This window comes from Bactrocera tryoni, chromosome 1 (genome assembly GCF_016617805.1).
Source record: "Bactrocera tryoni isolate S06 chromosome 1, CSIRO_BtryS06_freeze2, whole genome shotgun sequence".
Taxonomy (NCBI): domain Eukaryota; kingdom Metazoa; phylum Arthropoda; class Insecta; order Diptera; family Tephritidae; genus Bactrocera; species Bactrocera tryoni.
In genome coordinates this window covers 72,362,306-72,380,720 of record NC_052499.1, presented here as the reverse complement: position 1 = coordinate 72,380,720, position 18,415 = coordinate 72,362,306, and the positions used below count along the sequence as shown (strand labels likewise).

The window sequence follows — 18,415 nt, the reverse complement described above, 5'->3', positions numbered from 1 at the left end:
AGAAAGTATTCTTTCTCAATTTCAATTATACATTGTGACAAAAAAGGTCCCGGGAATTGTAAATTATGTTCGCCGGGTTAATAGTATTTCAAACAAGTAAGGAAGGGCTAAGTTCGGGTGTCACCGAACATTTTATACTCTCGCATGGTAAAGTGATAATCGAGATTTCATTATCCGTCATTTAAATATTTTTCAAATACCGTATTTTTGTAAAGTTTTATTCCGCTATCATCATTGGTTCCTAATGTTTATACTCGTATTATACAGAGAAGGCATCAGATGGAATTCAAAATAGCTTTATATTGGAAGAAGGCGTGGTTGTGAACCGATTTCACCCATATTTCGTTCATGTCATCAGAGTGTTAAGAAAATATTATATACCGAATTTCATTGAAATCGGTCTAGTAGTTCCTGAGATATGGTTTTTGGTCCATAAGTGGGCGGCGCCACGCCCATTTTCAATTTTTAAAAAAAGCCTGGGTGCAGCTTCTTTCTGCCACTTCTTCCGTAAAATTTAGTGTTTCTGACGTTTTTTGTTAGTCCGTTAACGCACTTTTAGTGATTTTCAACATAACCTTTGTATGGGAGGTGGGCGTGGTTATTATCCGATTTCTTCCATTTTTGAACTGTGTATGGAAATGCCTGAAAAAAACGGCTCTGTAGAGTTTGGTTGACATAGCAATAGTAGTTTCCGAGATATGTACAAAAAACTTAGTAGGGGGCGGGGCCACGCCCACTTTTCCAAAACAATTGCGTCCAAATATGCCCCTCCCTTAATGCGATCCTTTGTGCCAAATTTCACTTTAATATCTTTATTTATGGCTTAAAGTTATGACACTTTATAGGTTTTGGTTTCCGCCATTTTGTGGGCGTGGCAGTGGGCCGATTTTGCCCATCTTCGAACTTCTTTAACCTTCTTATGGAGCCAAGGAATACGTGTACCAAGTTTCATCATGATATCTCAATTTTTACTCAAGTTACAGCTTGCACGGACGGACGGACAGACGGACGGACGGACAGACAGACATCCGGATTTCGACTCTACTCGTCGCCCTGATCACTTTGGTATACATAACCCTATATCTGACTCTTTTAGTTTTAGGACTTACAAACAACCGTTATGTGAACAAAACTATAATACTCTCGTTAGCAACATTGTTGCGAGAGTATAAAAAGTAGTTTGCAAAGTTGGTAGAACTGTCCTTAATTAATATGCCAAATATGAGCGGGAATTGGCAACCAGTTTGTTAACAGCAACTTATTAAGTTGGTACTCCTCAGTACTGCATTGCGATTTTAACAATGGATATAAAAAAACAAATTTTGTATTTCTAACCAAATTTCGTGTGCGGAATTGTTACAAATGTTGGAAAAAGCTTACGGTGATTCAGTTTTATCAAAAACACAAGCCTGCGCGTGTTACGAAGCCTTCAAAAACGGTGGAGAGTTCATTGAAGACATGCCTCGTTCCGGGCGACCTTCAACTTCTTCCACTGATGAAAATATTACAAAATGAAGGATATGGTGCGTGCAGGCAACTGTTAGAGTGGTGACACTTGCGAGTCCGTTCGAATGATATTGGTGGATATTTTGGATATGAAACGCGTTTTTGCTCGACTTATCGATATGAGCAATCCGTGGGACCTGTTTTCAGTCGATCGAAGAGATAAAACAAAATTCGCTGAAAGCTAAAAAGTGCTTCGGCGACCTGAAAAATCTTTGGGTTAATTTTATTTTTTTTATGTATATGATTTTTTTCCGAAAATTCACAACATGTTTTGGCTCTCTCATAATCTATCATAGCTGCCTGCGATTCGTATTTCCTCATCAGAAAATTTACAAATTTACAAATAAAGCTATCGAGCGACATAAGCAAATACAAATGCATCAATCAAGTGGTATAACCGATATCTTCAGGGTTACCAAGTTTTGTTTTACGCTTTATATTAACTGGCAAATTATTGTTAAAAATTAAAAGAAAAATTATTTGCTTTCAAAACAAAAAAAAAACAAATTATTGCTGTAATCATTGAACCAGAACTAAAGAGATGTCCAACTTATTCCAGTGTGAGAGCGCCTTAAAGTTAGCGTTTTTTATGACATTTTCCATTGCAGCCAGATCAGAAAAAAAAATATTTTTTGGACATTTTAAATAAAACACCCAATTCGCATTTTCCACACCACCTATGTGATATGCAAAATGGCGCGTTATCGAAGTTACTTTTGGGTGCTCTGTGGGTGGACCTATATCACCCATTAAAAATTTATTTACATAAAATAGAAAAAAAGCTGATAACAATTCACAGCTATATACTATAAAATTATATTAACAAAATAATATCACTCCATATCACAGCAAAATAAATATTAAAATTACATATACATATATAATACTTATACTTATTATAATACTTATAACATATAAATCCGCAAATTGTAATTTTTATTAAAAAACTTTCCAAACTCCGTCTAACTTTAGAGCCTCTTAAAGTATCCAATATGTTTAAAAATTATTTTTTAATATTAAATATTTAGCTCGTTGTAAGCACTAAAAAGGAAGATAAAAAACTGCAAGTGCGAAACACACAAAATTTTATTTTTAAAGTTGGGTAGAGATAAATCTTTATTCAAAAACTTGGTTACAAAATAAATTATAATTCTAATAAATAGAGCAAAAGCTACCTTTGGGTCACAGTCTTCCCAACACAAATCTTTTAATTTAGTAAAAAGAATTTATGACAATTTCTGTTAAATTTCTCAACAAAATTTACTTCTAAATTATAAATAAATGCAACAGGCGGCCTTACTAAGTTGCATTTACCGATCTGGTTTTGATGTATGAAAATGAATTCATCTGAAGGAATTTCATCTCCTAAATAAGGTAATGGCAGAAGGCATGTGTGTGTGCATTTTAAAAATTTACATATAAAGATAGCCGCAAAAACAGTTAAAAGCATTTTCTTTTAAAAAAGTTAATTTCTAAACTACTATCTAAAGTAATGGATCTAACAATGGAGTGCTCGGGCCGTGGTAAACCCTGGAAATCCTGCCAAGAAAGATCACTTAAAACGAAATCATTGGCTTAGGGTTCTAAAGGTAGCTCACAGTTACCTTTTGTTACCATATTTTCGTAACGTAAGCCCCATGATTTCCTAAATAAACTAGAGAACATGAAAAGTGTAACTCTAGTACCTCCCCTACTTCTAATTTGACCTAAAAAATGCTCTAAGCTGTCCTGACATAGTTGTCTTGTTTTTAGGGAAGGAAATCCTGATTGTGACAGCAATCGCCACCATCTTTTTAAACTATTAATGTTGAACAATGAACCCTTGACAAAATTAAAATTAGGCGTTGTGTTGTTTCCTAACTCATCTACGACCCGAATTGTTTTTAAAACTTTTTCTGCCTCATCTAAAAACTGGTTTTGCGCTGGGGAACCTATAAAAACTTTTTTTAGTGGGTATAATGGCCTTAGTGAAACTGCTATTAAAGATATCGAATAATTTATTAAAAAAAGAAACGAAATCCGCGGTATTAATAAAGCTCATACTATTTGAGCTTAAGACTCCTGAGTTGTAAAGAGAAAGCATACCTGAAGCGACCGTATAACTCAACTTAGAATCCAATTTTCAACATAGTCACATAAATATGCTTATCACTTTTTTCACTATTTGACGTTTTTTTTAATTACTCACCGCTCGAGATCCGTTCCACTGTTTATTTGTCGGGATTTTAATCTGGTCATCCCTCTTTCCCTAAATGTCAAAATATCAGCTGTTCGAGTTCTGGAGGTTTTGACGTTTAGCAATTGTTCTCTCACTTCCAATGAGCGATGAGTTGGACATCTAAAGGACAACAAAGGCTTTTCTCAATTTGAGCGCAAGCTTATAACGGAAGTGTCGCCAAATTGCTGGAACAACTGGAATATTTTTGTTCAATTCGCTTCGCTGTATTCGTGATTTAGTTTATAGTCCGCTTATTTAAGAAAAAGTCCAAGCATATCGTATTCATTTAAGAAATCTCTAAAGCAAAAGTATAACTAGTACAAGTTGTTAGAACAAGAATCTGTTTCTAATACTGGGATGCACCCTTCAGGTAAAAACCTTTAAATCACATCCGCGAAGTAGGTTGGCATTTGAAAATTGCATCTCGGGATTTTCCAACATTAAATGCGCCTGCGAATACTAAATTCTGTATTGTCTACGTACATATTCCAAAGAAAATAAGAAGATACCTCTTACATCGCCTACATGTCTTGCGTAATTAGCGGATTTCTTTGTTAAAGTCTACTCTGCAAGGCGTTCCGAAAATATTTTGGAAGACGGATTTACGCTATTGTTAAATGTGCGGCTGCTATAAGAGAAAGTAACACTTTACGTTGCAAATACCCACAGATTATCAGCAATTAGTATTCTATCCATTATAGCCTTTATTGGTTGTCCAAGTTGGCCTAAGCTATTATAGCGCAAATTTGTATAAATGGAAGGGGTTACAATTTACCAATGGAAAATTATTTTGATATTGGCTTATAAGGGAGAAAATTGGCTTCAAATTAATTACAAAATATATGTATGTTTTTATGTTCGCTCAGAATGAATGGCTTATGGCTGAAGAATCAAAAAACTTTGCGATAAATATGAACTAAGGTAAAAAATAACCGGTGGGTATAACACCAGTTCAATTGGTACAGTACTTTAGTGTGGTGTCTTGCTCAACTGGACAACTTTCATGCTTACACATGTAATTTTTTTACAAGAGAGCAGGACTCAAATATAATGAGTAGAAAAGTGACGAGTTGGATATTTAGAATTCAAAAATTTCATAAGATAACCAACTAAAAAATATAATCGTTATAACCAATCCGAATAGATTATACGTAGAAATCGCATTTATAACCCTTAGAATATTATCGCACTATACGGCAAAATGGACTCTTTGTTGAGTATTTGGCCAAAAAATTTGTTTGATAAATTAAGCCACAAGTAATAAAGGAATTTCTCCGCTCTTTGAAGTAAGCCTCCAAAGTGGAAATTTTAGACCCTCGAATTTCGAAATTGTGTTTATAGAAAACAAAAACAGAGTTAAAATTCTGTGATTCGAAAAAAAATGTATTTCAAAAACTCTTTACCGAATATGACATTTTATGCAAACGTTCTGCAGTTTTTGGTAGGATTGCTGCATTTGCTATTTTTGTTTACACTGGACATTTTTCGCTATCTTTCTATAGAAAGTTCCCTGTAAAAATAGTATAACTTCGATATCATTTAAAACCATGATAATAAAAATATATATGTATGTAAAGTATCACCTCAGAGAACTGCACTCCTAATGCCGAAAACTTCAAGAACAACTTCCGAAATGATCAGAGTAACACAGATGAAAGCGAAAAAATCTGTAAGACTGGCTAAAGTTCTGGATGATTCTTATTTGGTATTCGCATTTCGAGAAGAGGCGAAAAGTAAAAGAAATATATTCTGAAATTGTAATATCAAAGAAAGTTTGGTAAGACGAAAATAAAACGAAAAGTTTATGAACAAATCGAAAAAAAAAATGCTTCACAAGCGTCTTTTGCACAAAATTTCATTCTACCTGCCACTTAAATTTTTTTTGTTTATTTGTTAAAGAGCCGAAATTTTTTTTCAATTTACTATGTTTTAATACTTTAACACTTATTTATAAATGTTAAAAACACAAGGTCACAACATTTAGTTGGAGATTACTTGAAAAGAGAGAATATAATAATCTTTTCAATTCCTAGAAACCGCCAAAAATAAACGAGAATTAACTCGTTAATGGTAGATAAGGCATGCAAGAAAAGATTATCGAAGAAAATCGCTGAAAAGATATCACCCCAACTATGTGACTACCTGCCAACTTGTTCTGACGTAATATTGTTGTTGTAGCTTCTACTGCTGGACTGGCGTCAGTATTATTTACACAGATGAAAAGGATAATATCTTGCGACTTAAGGAATAAATATATGCGCAAGAAAACACAATCTTATGTAAATGTATAACTGTTTATTTAAAAATCACTAGCATGAGAGACCTTGATAAAACTAAACAGTTTGTGGCTAATAGCAAATTCAAATGATGCCAAAATTTATTTTTTTTATTTTTTTATTTTATAAAAGCTTACATAATAATACAATTATTATACAAACTTAAGAAAATACGCAGCACTAGCATCATGGGCTATCGGCCGATGCCAAAATTAAATTTACACATACTTTTATCTTACAAATGAGATAAAATGGATGTAATTTTTAAAATAATTTTGATATTTGATCTAAAATAATAATATAATAAAATTTTCCGTACAGTTAATGGTCTGTATGAATCGATTGCCAACCTATATAGTATCCTCTTGTTTTCTAGAAAATTTCCGGGAATTCAAAGCTTCCAAACAAACGGTTGCTTAGTTTTATGATTAAACCTGATAAAAACTTAAGAAAACTTGATGATAGACATAAGCTGATTTATTGGAAATTATAAAACTTGCAAAGCCATAGAAATATTTTTTGATGTCAACAAAGCTTTATATTATGGACCACTGCCCATTTTTTATACCGTTTTCCATTCACCTCCTTCATAACATGTTTATTCTAAAATTTAATATTACTGCTTCCAATCCAATCCAATCCTATGTCACACATTTTTACACTAAGCGATGGTGTACTTGATAAAAACGTCAACGTCAACTTTTGTTGATAAGGTTAGGTTAATCTGGTAAGCTAATGAGCCACATATAGACCATTTGGGAGTACAGTTACTAGGTGCATGAGGAGTAGTCATCCTTTTGGATGCCTGCGCTTGACGCGAACAGACTCTGTGGCCTCACTAACGGTACCTCCTCATACTGGTACCGTGGGGAGGCCATATGCTTACAGCGTATTCTTGTCAATGCGGGACAAGTGCACAAGAGATGCTCTAGATATTTCCGACAGTCTTCTTGATCTGTCAGCCCTATTCTGCGGGCATGTGTCGCCACCAAACAGCTAGTATTCCGATCATTAATGACAAAGATTGAGCCGTTTTTGAGATATTTATATAAAACTAATTAGAGTGGAAGTGTCCCTCTCCGAGGTATCTCCCTGTCTGTATATACGCTAATTAAACCTTCAGTTCTTAAAATATTTGAAATTTTGTACAAGTTCCTTTTTCCTCAACAAGCTGCTCTTTGTCGGAACCGGCGATATCGGACCACTATAGCATATAGCTGTCATACAAACTGAACCATCGGAATCATGTGCTTGCATGGTAAACTTTTTTTTTTGATAAGATATATTGACGAATATATCTCGGATTATTGTCTAAGGTAATAGTACAAAGTCCGGATTCAGATCGGATAACTATAGCATATAGCTGACTTACAAACTGAACCATCGGAATCGAGTTCTTGTATTAGAGCTTCGGTGCAAACAAAGATAATAACGTTTCTATTTCTTTTTACTACTGAACCCCATAATGCTAATCAAGTATTATCACTTTCATTAAGATATATATCTTGAACTGAAGCGGTTAAATGCCATATCTGCAATGATAAACATATGTAACATTTGACATAAAGTCAAAAGCAATGCGGAATATTTAGTTTTAAATAATAAGGAAGGGCTAGATCGGTTGCAACAAAACAGTTTATACTCTTGCAATATATTTTAATTAAAAGTAGAAAGTATTGCATTCACTATTTGCAATCACTGGCAAGAAGAAACACTGTTATCAAAGAAATTATTCCTGAATTCCATTGAGATTTCTTACATATTGACCGATGGAAGTTAACCGAAAGTTCGAAAAAACTTATATTGGGTATAAGGGTGCTAAGGAAAGCAGAAGCGCATGCTGTCATCACGATAATATTATCTCACTCACAAATTGACTGATATGGACGGTAAAAAATCAACCAAATGCACTGTGTCCAGATATTTGGTGTCTGGGTCCTTGAAAAGTTATAGCCTGATTTCGAAAATTTTGGACATACTAATTAAATACTTTAAGCGCACTACTTGTGCGAAGTTTTATCCCGATATATGTACATATGTATTCAGTAATATTTGCTTTCTATACTGGAAGTGAAAGAATAAGGTGGAATGTGGAAGTGTGTGAGGTTTCTGTCCCATTTTGTATGTATTATAGGAATGTTTGAATAACCTAAACTACCGAATTCGGTTGAAATTTTTAAAATAATTCCTGATATATGTGTATGATTTCACCTAAAGATAGGCAGTATCAGGCTCATTGTCCAATTGCTTCTACAAAGCTCTTCCCTCCATCTTGGTGGTGAAATTTAATGCTTCTGGCGGGTTTTTCGCACTTTTAGTAGATTTCAAAAAACCGCGATATTATATGAAAAGTTGACGTATTGCCTATAGTTTGATTTTACCCATTTTCACAGTGTATGAAGAACTGCTAAAAAGACTAAAAGAATTAAAGGTCTAGAGATCATCACATTCAATATTTTTATCAATGTCGTTTAGAGAAGTATATTGACGAAATTTCAATTATATATCTTCATTGCAAGCATCAATGTTATTGCGAAGGGCAGAAATTTTATGTGTTTTCAAACTATAATATAAGGAAATTGGGATAGTCAGGAGAATATTGTTCTAATCGGATAGTTGTTGCTTACACCAATAGTGATATACATAATTATTGTACATTAAACTTATTAGGCAGTGGAGCTACGTCCTAAATACAATATTATTTACAGTTTTTACAATTGTGGACTTGATTATGCTTTCTTTAAACTCAAAAAATGAAAGTTTTTAGCTTAAACAGGAAATTGAACGGAAAACTCAGGCCTCAGCAATAAGCATGATTTTATTTAATGATGATTATGTGAATAACGCAAAATGGAATCCACTGAACCGTTCCCCAGCATTTTAGCGCGGCACCATAAGTTGCGACATGCCCGCAAAATCAGAGGGCGCGCTTAATATGCACATCCCACTCCAGAAATGTAACGCTTTACTTGCATACATACAGCAACAACTGCTACAAGAAATGGCAGAAACATGCTTAAAATGTGAAATCGGTATCGCAAGCAGCAACAATAACAAAAGCAAAACTTCAAAGCACTCAACAAAACCGTTACAAGGGGAGAGTTCATGAGGCGCGCGATATGCTGTTGCGGTGGCTGTAGCCGTGTGCATGGGGTGGGGGTAGGTTGGAACGGAGGCTGATAACTTTCTTACAAAAATTGCGCATCCAGTGGAGGGTTTGTCGGTGGGAAAGCGTAAAATTCATAATCGAAAAAGTCACAAAAAAGAACGTTACTTAAAATGCGGCTGCAAAGCGACGCGTTGACTTTTCGATGCTTGCAGGCAAATATAATTACGACGATATAGCAACACACAAATGTATACAGTAACAACAATGTGAAAATTATAAAGCAGATACATATACGTATGTATGTATATGTATGTATAAGCGTAGAGCAAAGTAATAAATTTTATTTCGCAAAGCGTGAAAGCAACTCCAAGTCGAAGCAGCTAAAAGCAGGAAGGAGCGCAGCAGCCATTGCTGAAAAAATCATCCCCGACATTCGGCAATTATTATTGGTGTGTCCTTGTGTGGCAGTGTGCGTGCATGCTTGTCTGCGAATTGACAGAGGGCATGCAGCCAACGACCAGTTAAACAGACAGACAGGCAAACAGGCAGCCATGCGGTCCTTGCAACTCCTGCCACTCACACCGATCGAAGGCAAGTCAAGGCAAGTTATAGGCAAACGACAAAACCACAGGGTTTTGCTCTTGTTCATGAATGAATTCAATGGAGATGCGCGTTTAAGGGAGGAGTATAAAAGTGCTGCTTTTGTGTGTGTGTGTGTGTGCATTTTTCGCTTTGTGTTTGTATTCTTGCACAAGTAGTTGTGAGTATCTGTGTGTTGAAAGGAGCATAAGGTAGATAAAAAGAGAAACAAAATTGTACATTTCGTAGATCCTTCGCAGCGTCAGTACATAAATGTTGCGGCTGTGGCTGCAAAACAGTCAGTTTTTGTATAGTCTTCATAGTGTACGCACTTATCCGCCGCGCCGCCACAGGCTATTTCGCAAGCATTTTAATTATTTTTTTTTTTGGTGTAATTTTCTTCCTTTACGCTGCGCGTTTCGTGAATATGTCAATTACGAACCTTTAGTTTAACAAAAATCAATTTTCAAAAAGTGAGACTAAATAGAAATTGTGTGCAAATTTAAATCGAAAGAAATATGTCTTCACTTAAAATTCCATACCCACCACATACTTATTCTCGTCTTTTCCGTCCCTGGGATACGACTCAACTTACAACACCACCAGCACCAGCAGCCGTACAAGAAGCTGATCAAGCTCCAGCTCATCCTCAAGATGAACGCGTTGTCGTCATTGACGAGGAGGCGAACAACCCTTCTGAACCTGAAAATCTGTCCGTTAGTGGTAAGAGCACACCAATTTCAACTGCAACGCCTGAAGCCAACATTAAGGTGGAATTTCTGAAAGTCGAAGATGTCACCACAGATGTGGATCAATCTGATTCGGACGATGAGGAGCTCGAAGTGGCTGATGATGATGACATGCATACAAGCCGAACATCTGAATGCGCTTCCAGTCAAAGTAATTTCAGTCACCTCAGCGAAGACAACGAATCCTTGGAGCATGTGCAACGCACGGCCGAAGGAAATGTTTTTATGAGCGAATCCAGTCAATTCCCAAACATAGCCACACGTCCACCTACTGATCATGTCTATGGAATGCAACTTCCTCGTCGCCATACTATGCCTTCGCTACATTTTCCCGGTACCAGACACAAATTTGATGTGCACCATCAAAATCCATTGCACTTGTTGCCACACAGTGTTATGCCAACGATTGTACCGACTCCCGCCACCATGTGGAGTGCAGCGCCCCCTTTTAGTGGTTCCAACCATCTCACCTCTGCGCTATCATCAACCAATATACCCACGAGTACTAGTGCCGCGGTAGCGATTGCTGCCGCTGCAACAGGCCCCGGCTACGCGGGTATGGACCCATACGGGCTCGGCCTAGTGGAGCAGGAATATGTACGCATTATGGCCGAAGAGGCGCATCTCAAAGCCATCAATGCGAGAAAACAACGTCCAAAAAAATTTAAGTGTCCACACTGTGATGTGGCTTTCTCCAATAATGGACAATTGAAGGGGCATATACGTATACATACCGGTAAGTTTAGCATGAAGTAAATTAAACTAGATCAAAATATGTTTTTTTAACATAAAAAAATAGTTAAGGAATTGATTGTAAAAGCTTGTAGATATTTATAAATATTATAAATCGCACAGAAAATATATAGCTGACCTATATACCTTTATTTTCGATTTTTTAGGAGAGCGTCCCTTCAAATGTGATGTAGAATCTTGCGGTAAAACATTTACGCGCAATGAAGAGCTAACACGCCACAAGCGAATACATACCGGACTGCGACCTTATCCGTGTTCCGCTTGCGGTAAGAAATTCGGACGTCGCGACCATCTGAAGAAACACATGAAGACTCATATGCCGCAGGAACGTCAAATGGGTTCTGCCATCTTTGTGCCTATGTTTCCTTACCTCTATGGATACTAAACGATCTCATTAATCAAACGCGTGTTTTTCCGAATGTCCAAATATTCTAAAAAATGTGAAAATTAATATACTGTATCCTTCCTTATTCACCTACTCCTACGCGGCTATCGCGCTTTCTCCCTAATACCCACATACACAAAACAGAACATGACATCCAATACACCTTTCCTTTATGGGTCCTCAGTGAATTCGTCACTGAATCGCGCATTTTCCGAATACTCAAAACAAAATCTGTAATCCAGTACAACCTACCTCTACTAAGAGACCTCGTACCGATTACTTAACAATTGCAACTACTCTATAGCTATTTGCAATCATCTACTCCGTATTGTACCTGAACTCCGGATGCAGTCTTAGATAGAAATACATCACATATACAAAGCTTCATATAAATACCAAAGAATATAGTAGCGAGAGCAGTCTGGACAATTTTGTAAATAATAGATGGCAAATTAGGTTTTTTCACGCCAAGTGAATACGGTGAGCTGCAAGTTCCAGACTGCACTCTTTTCGTCCTTCTCACGTCAAGTGAGTTGGATGATGCGCAGTTGGTATACAATATGTACATACATACATATATATCTCCACCTAAAATGCAAAATAACGTAACATAACTTTTCATTAGTTGAAAGGCGAAGGAAAAACGATGTAATACATAGATATCACTAACATTGAAAAAAAATTGAGTTTTCGTTATAAAATGGTTAGATATTGGTTATTATATTTTGACCAGTTTTTTTGATAATACGTTATTTTGAATTTAGGTGACGATATACAACATATATACATACATATGTTTTTGACTTTAAAAGGACCTAACTAGAAAACCCAATATTTACAAAAGTCGAAAATGTATATACATATATATTTTATATGTATATAATTTATATATATATTTTATATGTATATGTATATAATATTTGTTTTATATATATTTACACTTAACGTTGTCAGTGTCAATGGCATAAACAAAGCACAGGTTTCAAAACTCTTGTTTACGCATCCTATACAAATATACATCGGCAAATATTTATCTCATAAATCCACATATATTGACATTTACATATATTTAGATAAAGGAATACCACATACACCTCAAATATACAATAGTAAAGTAGAATATACATTCGTTTCAAAATCGCGCGAATGATACCCGAAGCAGTTCGATTCAAATGCAAATACTCGTAACTCTAAGGCAATCATATTAATATTAATTTTATACCTTAGATGAATTTTAATTAGGTATACACGCTCAATATATATAATATGTAAGGCAATGTAGATAAGTAGGTAAGTAGAATATATAAAATAATTTATACATAATGTAAGTATAAACAAAACTATGTTTATGATTTAAGATAATTATGTAATTTAAATTGAAACATCTTTAAGTTTATGCAAGAAATGTTAAATATAATATAATAACTATTAAAATAAACGCAGACGAAAAAAAAACAATATTTTGTTTAAACCGAATTTTATTGTTTTATTTGACCAAAATAATTTTGGTTGCGGTCTTTAGTTTCAAAAAATCGAATTATTTTATTGTCTTATCAAATTCTACAACTCCTCTAGAATATAGTCCGAGTGGAATAAGTTGATCCGCGTAATCGTTTAGAAGATACAGGCTTGAGAACTTATTCGTCACAAGGGACCATATCTCAGGTGAATACGGTGCTTGCTCAATGATATTTGTTGAGTGTTTGGCCACAATTTAACACAAATACGTTGATTTAAATTTTAAAATTCGACAAACACTACTGAGGTCGGCTGACATAAACAGCTGCTGTAAACACACAGGTTGACAGATCGCGCTAATTTTTGGCATCATAATTAAGGACAGTTGTACCAACCTAGAAAAAAAATACCTGTCTTCCATATAAGCGGGAGATAAGAGGGGGAAATGAAGAATTCCCGATACTTTCTTGACCGGGTGTATACCATCAGGGACTAAGGTTTTGAGATATCGTTCTGAGATTTTGCACACGTCATTTTCTCACTGCTGCTCATTTGTTGAAACTGCCGATATCGGACCACATTAGCATATACATATATATGTAGTTGCCATTCAAACTGAACGATCGAAATCAAGTGCTTGCTTGGAAAACTTTTTCATTTCACGAAATATCTTCAAGAAATTTGGCACGGATTATTTTCTAAGGCAATAGTGTAATTTTCGAAAAAAAAAGTTTAGATCGGTTCACTATAGTATATACATATACATACTTCTGTGAAAGATGAATTTTGCCCATTTCATCTCCTTCAAAGTAATCCCCTCCCGCTGCAATGCACTTATGCCAACGAATTTTCCAGTCATCACAGCACTTGGAAAAATCCTCCGTTGTGATGGCCATAAGAGCGTTCTTCGATTCAGCTTTTATATCCTCAAATGAGTCAAAATGGTGTCCACGGAGTGGTTATGTGAATTTGCTGAGTAAATCAGGCGAATGCGATGGTTGCGGCACGATATTAGTTGAAAATTTGGCGAAATGATCACGAACAACCAATGCAGTATGAGATGGTGCATTATCGCACTTCTTTGTTCATTAAATGCAGACATAGTAAAAATCGAAGAATTCACTGTTAGAGCCTCACAAAACGACGCGTATCTCAAATACTATAGAATATTTTGATATTTAGCATAGATGTCACTAACAGTACTACCAACATACAGAAAAAAATACCGATTCGAAAAACACGCGAATTATAAATTAAAAATTTACCTTTCAATTTGATCACAGTATTAAAATAGAAAACTAAATTGATTTAGAATGTAGATTGGAAATTTGGTTTTTTAATGCAAAAGTTTTGAATTATAAAATTGCAACCCTGTCTAGAAGTCACAGATCCTTCTTAAGATAATGAAATTTTTGGGAGCAAGTTTTCAAATAATCACAATGGTTATATAGAATAAAAACGCTTATAACATACTTGTATATATAACCTTGAACAAATTTTCACAGGTGGCATTCAGTTGAAATCGATTACTAGCCTTCTTAAATGGCGTAACCTTAAACACAAAAGAACGGAAAAACCGCCTTTGTTGTGTAATTTTACTAAATTAAAAATGTTTCTGAACCCGCAAAATAATGTAAAAGTAGAGATTTTATTAAAATTATTTATTTTAACCCATCTACATTTTCACATGCCGGAGAGAACAAATATCATGTAACTTAACTTAATATTTATTAAAATAATCTTGCAACGTATTTAAAGAAGCTGTTTGTATGCTCTATACTCCAGAGTTGGGCGAATTATTGTCCACATTTCATTTATTTCATAACAATATTTCAAGGGCTCGGTATAAAATTTTATTTTTCTTTAAAAATATCGTGGAACTGTACATCCCAGTTTAAGTTAATATTTGAACAAAGTTTCAAAATAGTGGGATTTTTTTAACAAGTGCCGTGTACCTTTCATAGATAAGATGATTGTCACTAAAATTATGATTTTCAATATTACTCACTAAAATTCACTACATAATTACCAACACGAAAACTACAAATTTCAAAGAATAAAACATAAAGGGCGTGGATAGTAACGCCTCATTCACGTTAGTCTTAGGTAAATGCCTCATTTCTTCAAAGGAAAGGGATATAAATATTGTTTAAATAAGGGTACAAGCATGCATATGTAATATTGCACTTATACATAGGGAAATATTTCTGTGTCACCTTACGTTTCGCATTTGTGCTTCGGGTTCGTTTTCACCATAGATATTTTGCAGTTGTTTGCATTCTGCACAGTAACGATCAACATGGCCGACTGTGACGTTGCATGCCGACAAAGGGTTATTTTCCAAATTTAAGCGACGTCGGCTGCAAGTGTCGCTAGCGGCTCATCATCAAAGGATTGTAGCGACCTTTTGTACTGAGATATCAAGTACCTGGGAGTAATTTTGGATAGCAAACCGATGTGGAAACTCAATGTGGAGGAGACAGAATGAAAATGGCCAGTGGTGTCAGGGTCTACATGGGGTTACACAGCGGTAGTCAAGGCAATTTTGCCTTACGGTGCTTTGGCAGGGAGTTAGTGAATAAAATAGACCGCATACCCTCAAGCTTTATTTGGGAGAGAAGGCTACAACTCACACTAAAAAAGGGTGAATGGCTACTACCACAGGATATTAATATAGACGGATCAAAAATGATTAATGGAGTGAGAACCGGAATCTATTGCTCAGAGCTGGATCTCAGGTAACCCTTCAAGCTTCTGGAATATTGTGGTAACTTTCACTTTAAGAAGATCTATACATATGTATATCCTCAAAGGAATTCCAGGAAACGAAATAACTGTTGAGATTACAAAAAGTCCCATACATCTGGCTGCCGAGCTTGAACAGGGAATACGAAAATCCGCAAAATTTTTCACGCGAACACTCCTAAGGCCGACTCATCAGAAGATGTCATTGTCATTGTCCACTCCGCAGCTTACAGCAGGACGGAAATGATGAGGAACTTGTAGAGTTTGGTCTTTGTTCGTCGGGAGAGGACTTTACTTTTCAATTGTCTTAAAATTTGTAAATCATCTTTTTTTAGTTTGAAAAGTCTTTGTGATCTTTTTCGCATTGCTTTTTTGAGTTCAAGTGCTCTCAGTTCTTTCTCACTCAATCCATTACGTAAAAACAACCTAAACTTTACAGAATTTTCAAGACAAAGTTTAGCCCAGAATGACTATGTAGTGCCTTAATGCTAATGTCTAGTTCATAGCTTTATCTTACCTTATGACGTTTGTTATAGGCCTGAACCCAGTTGAGAGATGATGATTATGATGAATATATGTATGTATATAGCACTAGTACTGAAGACAGTGGTTTTACTACCAAATAAACCATCAATTTTAAAACACACAAATCTATTTTTAAAAACAGCTATGCCATTCTAAGCGCAAAAAAAAATATTAAAAACACAGAACCAAAATTTCTTGAAAGCAGTTCAGGAAAGTCTGTGCTATTAGTTGTATTTTCAGTGGTATATGCTCTCAATTACAAGAAATATACTGTCATGATCACAATCGGTTTTTGCATTCAAGATCTTTGGTGCTTGTAGACTAATATGTGTTTGATGTCAAGCCTTACACATAACAAGTCTTTATTCCCGGCTAAGAGTACTAAACTTAATACGGTCAAAGTTTCGTAACAATTATCCAATCGGTCTCAAATTATTGGTCTCAACCTGCCTCTGCCATTTCTGTTTGCAACGAAAGAAGTTAATTTCATGTTTTTGCTGACAAAGCTTTGGGCCTTTAAAGGAAATTCTGTTCGCTAAATGGTTATCGTACCGCGAAAATCGTCAAAGGAGCCCGAAATCCACCATTACGGTGCGGATTGGTTGGACGTCGAGATCAAAGGTGGGCCAAATTGACGTAGCAAAGGCTAGGAGGTAGCATATAAAAACTTATAATATTATTAGAATTGAAAATTGCACTAATAAGTCTATATTAAATAGATGCCGAAATTTCGCACCAATTACATTTGGTAGAGATATTGAAAATTAGCACTTGAAAATAAATGCTTTGTGCAACTGCTCCTTTCTTTGTATAATTACGCTTTGTCGAGCGAAATGTTCTCACACCAAGATTTCTTAATGCAAACAGAAACTATATGCACTATAATTTATCCATATATACACATATGTATGTATGAACGTATGTGTGTAAGCAAGTGCATCACCACATATTTCTTTATTCAATTGACTAGTGATTTTTCTGTGTCATTCATGCAATTCTCTCCTTGTTCATCAAAACAATAGCTAGTTGCCTTCTTTATGCTATTGATATGCCTTCTAGACAACAACAAGCAACGACGGAACGGAGCGCATTCGTGCACCTTGCATTCGCCACTACTGCCAAATTGTAGACACACTGTCTGGCCCAGCAAAAAGGTACAAAAACGCATCATTTGGTAACACAATAAACCAGGGTACAGCAATCGATGGTTAAGAATGAAACTGAGGCTGCGAACTGGACTAACCGCTGTGCTCACACTTCTCTATTCGTACGATCCATGCACGAATGTGTATCTAGGAGCTAGTAAGTAAGTAGGTGTGTCGGTTCGTTTCGGTTCAGTTTTTAGTTTCGCTTTTATTTTTGTGATTGTACAGAAAAGAAAAGGACATTCCTCGGTTGATGGGGGCGTGCAATGGAACACCTACCTGTTCGATCAAGCGACGGTTGACCAATTTTTTTCGCTCGAATGCACTGCACGTGGGAAGATTTTCCAGACAGTGTGTCGTCTCAAGCGGATCAGAATGCCATAAGTACTCCTGTCGGTGCAACCCATGTCGTTAACATCAATTTATATTAATTGTTCAAGCGATTTTTCACACCCAAGATCGGTGCCGCAATCAAAGTATTGATCTTATGCAACTTCGGCAATGCACAAAGTGGCGATGTAAAGGGGCGAACGGCAAACCTTACTGGTTTAGCATTGTTGTCGTAATAATTGTAGTGTATATCACATTAGACATGATCTGTACAAGCGTTTTTTATTTGTTGAAGATCGGTTTTTTTCGAAATTTATTGCCTTTAATTTGTCACTTCAGTAAAATAGTGTAAATTGCATTAAGTCAACAGCTCAGTTGTCAATCGAGTTTGATTGAATGGCGATATAAATTAAATGTGTGCTATATAAATGTACATATGTAAGTTTTATATGCGATCCGACAAGGATAAAAAATTTGATAGAAAATGTTTTTACCTTACATTGATTAGATTTCTCCAAAACCAAAGGACGTTTTTTCGTTTTATTTCTCAAATTTCGAGATCTTACCTCGTCTTTTGACAGTGATTTTACTGAAATAATTCGTAATGTAAAATTTTCAAAAATAATATTTTTCATAA

The 18,415-nt window shown here is 35.5% G+C and overlaps 1 protein-coding gene across 1 annotated transcript; it reads left to right on the top strand.

Annotated features, from left to right (window-relative positions):
* Positions 1-3,911: 3,911 nt before the first annotated feature.
* On the top strand, positions 3,912-12,038 carry LOC120775301 (zinc finger protein 629). Its single transcript, XM_040105428.1, has 3 exons — positions 3,912-4,094; positions 10,295-11,173; positions 11,337-12,038. The coding sequence occupies exons 1-3, from the start codon at positions 4,082-4,084 to the stop codon at positions 11,573-11,575; spliced, it is 1,131 nt and encodes a 376-aa protein (XP_039961362.1). The 5' UTR covers positions 3,912-4,081; the 3' UTR covers positions 11,576-12,038.
* Positions 12,039-18,415: the final 6,377 nt, after the last annotated feature.

What these genes read in the sequence shown, in the direction of transcription:
- LOC120775301 (XM_040105428.1), top strand. An exon ending in GCATATACGTATACATACCG is followed by an intron (nt 11,174 to 11,336) that starts GTAAGTTTAGCA and finishes TCGATTTTTTAG; the next exon opens with GAGAGCGTCCCTTCAAATGT.